Source organism: Puntigrus tetrazona, chromosome 8 (genome assembly GCF_018831695.1).
Source record: "Puntigrus tetrazona isolate hp1 chromosome 8, ASM1883169v1, whole genome shotgun sequence".
NCBI classification, from domain to species: Eukaryota; Metazoa; Chordata; class Actinopteri; order Cypriniformes; family Cyprinidae; genus Puntigrus; species Puntigrus tetrazona.
The window spans coordinates 785,001-787,500 of NC_056706.1; the positions used below are offsets into that span (position 1 = coordinate 785,001).

Below are 2,500 nucleotides of genomic sequence, written 5' to 3' on the forward strand. Positions count from 1 at the left end.
ATTACAACAGTATTACTTATTTTTTTATTTCATAATTTATATATTTTTATTTTGAGTTAGAGTAGTAATAAATATTAGGCTAATAGAAATTATGATGATAATTATGTAAAATATTTTATTTCGTATAACCACAAAGTTTTGGCCAAAGCACGCATCTGTCTCTTTATTTTCCGTGCGACGCTTACTAGATGCAAACTTCTCTTGGCACAAGTTTCCGTCCTCGAGCTTCAGCTGGATCCTCACTCTTCCTCTGAACTGAACGTCTCGGTTCCATTCGCGCGGATACATCTTGTTCTGAGAGAGGAAATGATGTCATCAGTTCACGTTCACACCGCACGCGAGAACCATCAGACAAACGAACCAATGATCAGACCTCCACCAGAACATTGAGTCCCGCAGCCGAGAGAACGTCCCGGATCTCAGCACACGACGGGTTCTCCACAGCCTGCGCACACACACACACAGGGATTAAACACACACACACACACACACACACAGAGAGAGAGAGAGAGAGAGAGACACACACACACACACACACAGAGAGAGAGAGAGAGAGAGAGAGATTAAACACACACACACACACACACAGATTCTGAACATCACCAGCAGCAACACTCACCTTCTCTGCAGATATTCTTCTGCCTTCTGCTTTCGTCTTTTTACTGTTGATGTATGACGGATAGATGCACAGAAACCTGGTGGGGGACATATATTATATTACACACACACATATATATATATATATATATATATATATATATATATATATATATATATACACAAACATACATAACAAACATAAACACATATTCAAAAACCTCTTTAAAAAATTATACATTAATAAATGACTCATGCAAAATATGTACATAATAAAATATGAAATGTACATATTTAAAAAACACTTTTTAAATGCATATTTAACATAAAAATAATTGTCAAAAGTCCATTACATTCTTAAAAATACACTACATTTCAAAACTATAATAATATAAGTGTGTGTGTGATTTATAAAAAAATACACATTAAAGTTACAACATATAACACTGCATATTTATTAAGTATAAACTTAATTTAGAAGTGTGTATTATATAGTTCTATTTAAACAATATGCAACTATTAGAAATAAATATATTGCGTATATATTTAAAGACGTATCTCAAAAAATCCTCGAATGTAAAAAAACACACACACACAGAGAGAGTTTTCAGCTGAATTATGTTACAGTTATAATCAGATATAAAGTACTGAAAGGTCCGTCAAACTGACCGCTCTTTATCCGCCGGGTTCGTCGTTAGATGCGCCATTTCTTCCGCGTCTAAGAGTTTAATTCACGTTTAAAACGAACGCGTATGATTCTGAAAGCTTGGAAGCGAAACGCTGATGAGGGGTTCTGTGAACACGTCACTTCCGGCGGGGGGCAGGCGTCTTCCGCTCTTCGGCGGGGGTCGCGGCGTGACGTCACAGCGCCGCCTGTCGGTCCGGAGCGCGTCTGCTGCTAGCGGCTAGCGGCTAGCATGTTTACCTCGAGCGCGTCGCAAAACTCGATAACATGTCGATAAACGTCGTGAAACATGTCCGAGGAAGAGAAGGTGAGTGACTTTAAACTGTGTGTGTGTGTGTGTGTGTGTGTGTGTGTGTGTGTGTGTGTGTGTGTGTGTGTGTGTGTGTGTGTGTGTGTGTGTGTTTGCTTGCTCTTCACCGCGTAAAAACAAAACAAAAACGAACAATACTCAATAAATAATACACATTATTTATGTATGTACTACGCAAACAAAAAGAATATTTTGTCCGTTGCCTGCAGGAATTAAATGCCGTTTAAAATATTGAAAAAAAATAAAGAAAATGTGAAATATTATTGTTATATTTTTATTATATTATTACAGCTGTTTTCTGTGTGAATGTGTGTTAAAGTGTAATTTATTTCTGTGATTTTCTGCGATCAGAATAATAAACTGATTTACTGATCAACAAACATTTATTTTTAAACATTTTAAACATTTATATTTTTGTAGAAAGCATCATACATTCAGGATTCACAGATGAATAGAAAGTTCAAAAGAGCAACATTCTTTTGAAATCTTTTGTAACATTATTATTATTATTATTATTATTAATAATGTCTTTACTGTTACTTTTGTTTAACTTAATGCATCCTCAGTGAATAAAAGTATTGCTTTATTTCTTCCTTTTTTGCTTTTGAACGTTTTATGTCCCGAACTGAATTGCTAGCGTTTCCACGAAACAAGAAGCAGCAAGAATAAAAAAAATCCAGCTTTGCTTCGCTGTAATAAATAACAATTCACAATAAATACACAAATAAAGCGGTACGTATAAATACTCAAATTATTTTACAACATTCCATTTTTTTTACTGTATTTTTGATCAATTAAATGCAGCCGTGTTGAGCAGATAAGACTTATTTAATTTAACATTATTATTTTTATTATTAATAACGTAATGTTCAATCAAATATCATTATTACCAAAGTTTTTTAAAGATC

At 34.4% G+C, this 2,500-nt stretch overlaps 2 protein-coding genes across 2 annotated transcripts in view; one reads left to right on the forward strand and one right to left on the reverse strand.

Moving 5' to 3' along the window:
- srp19 (signal recognition particle 19) overlaps positions 1–1,422 on the reverse strand; it is a 2,775-nt gene extending 1,353 nt beyond the window's left edge. The window contains exons 1-4 of the mRNA XM_043247783.1: positions 1,267–1,422; positions 620–695; positions 374–445; positions 186–294 (exon numbers count right to left, since the gene is read on the reverse strand). Of these exons, the coding sequence (XP_043103718.1) occupies positions 186–294; positions 374–445; positions 620–695; positions 1,267–1,304 (295 nt within the window). The 5' untranslated portion in view covers positions 1,305–1,422. The remainder of the gene's footprint in view (positions 1–185; positions 295–373; positions 446–619; positions 696–1,266) is intronic.
- A 16-nt stretch (positions 1,423–1,438) lies between these two features.
- The window catches only part of zgc:101664 (uncharacterized protein LOC450064 homolog), a 2,220-nt gene continuing 1,158 nt past the window's right edge, over positions 1,439–2,500 (forward strand). Inside the window, exon 1 of the mRNA XM_043247782.1 lies at positions 1,439–1,589. Coding sequence (XP_043103717.1) covers positions 1,572–1,589 — 18 coding nt within the window. The 5' untranslated portion in view covers positions 1,439–1,571. The remainder of the gene's footprint in view (positions 1,590–2,500) is intronic.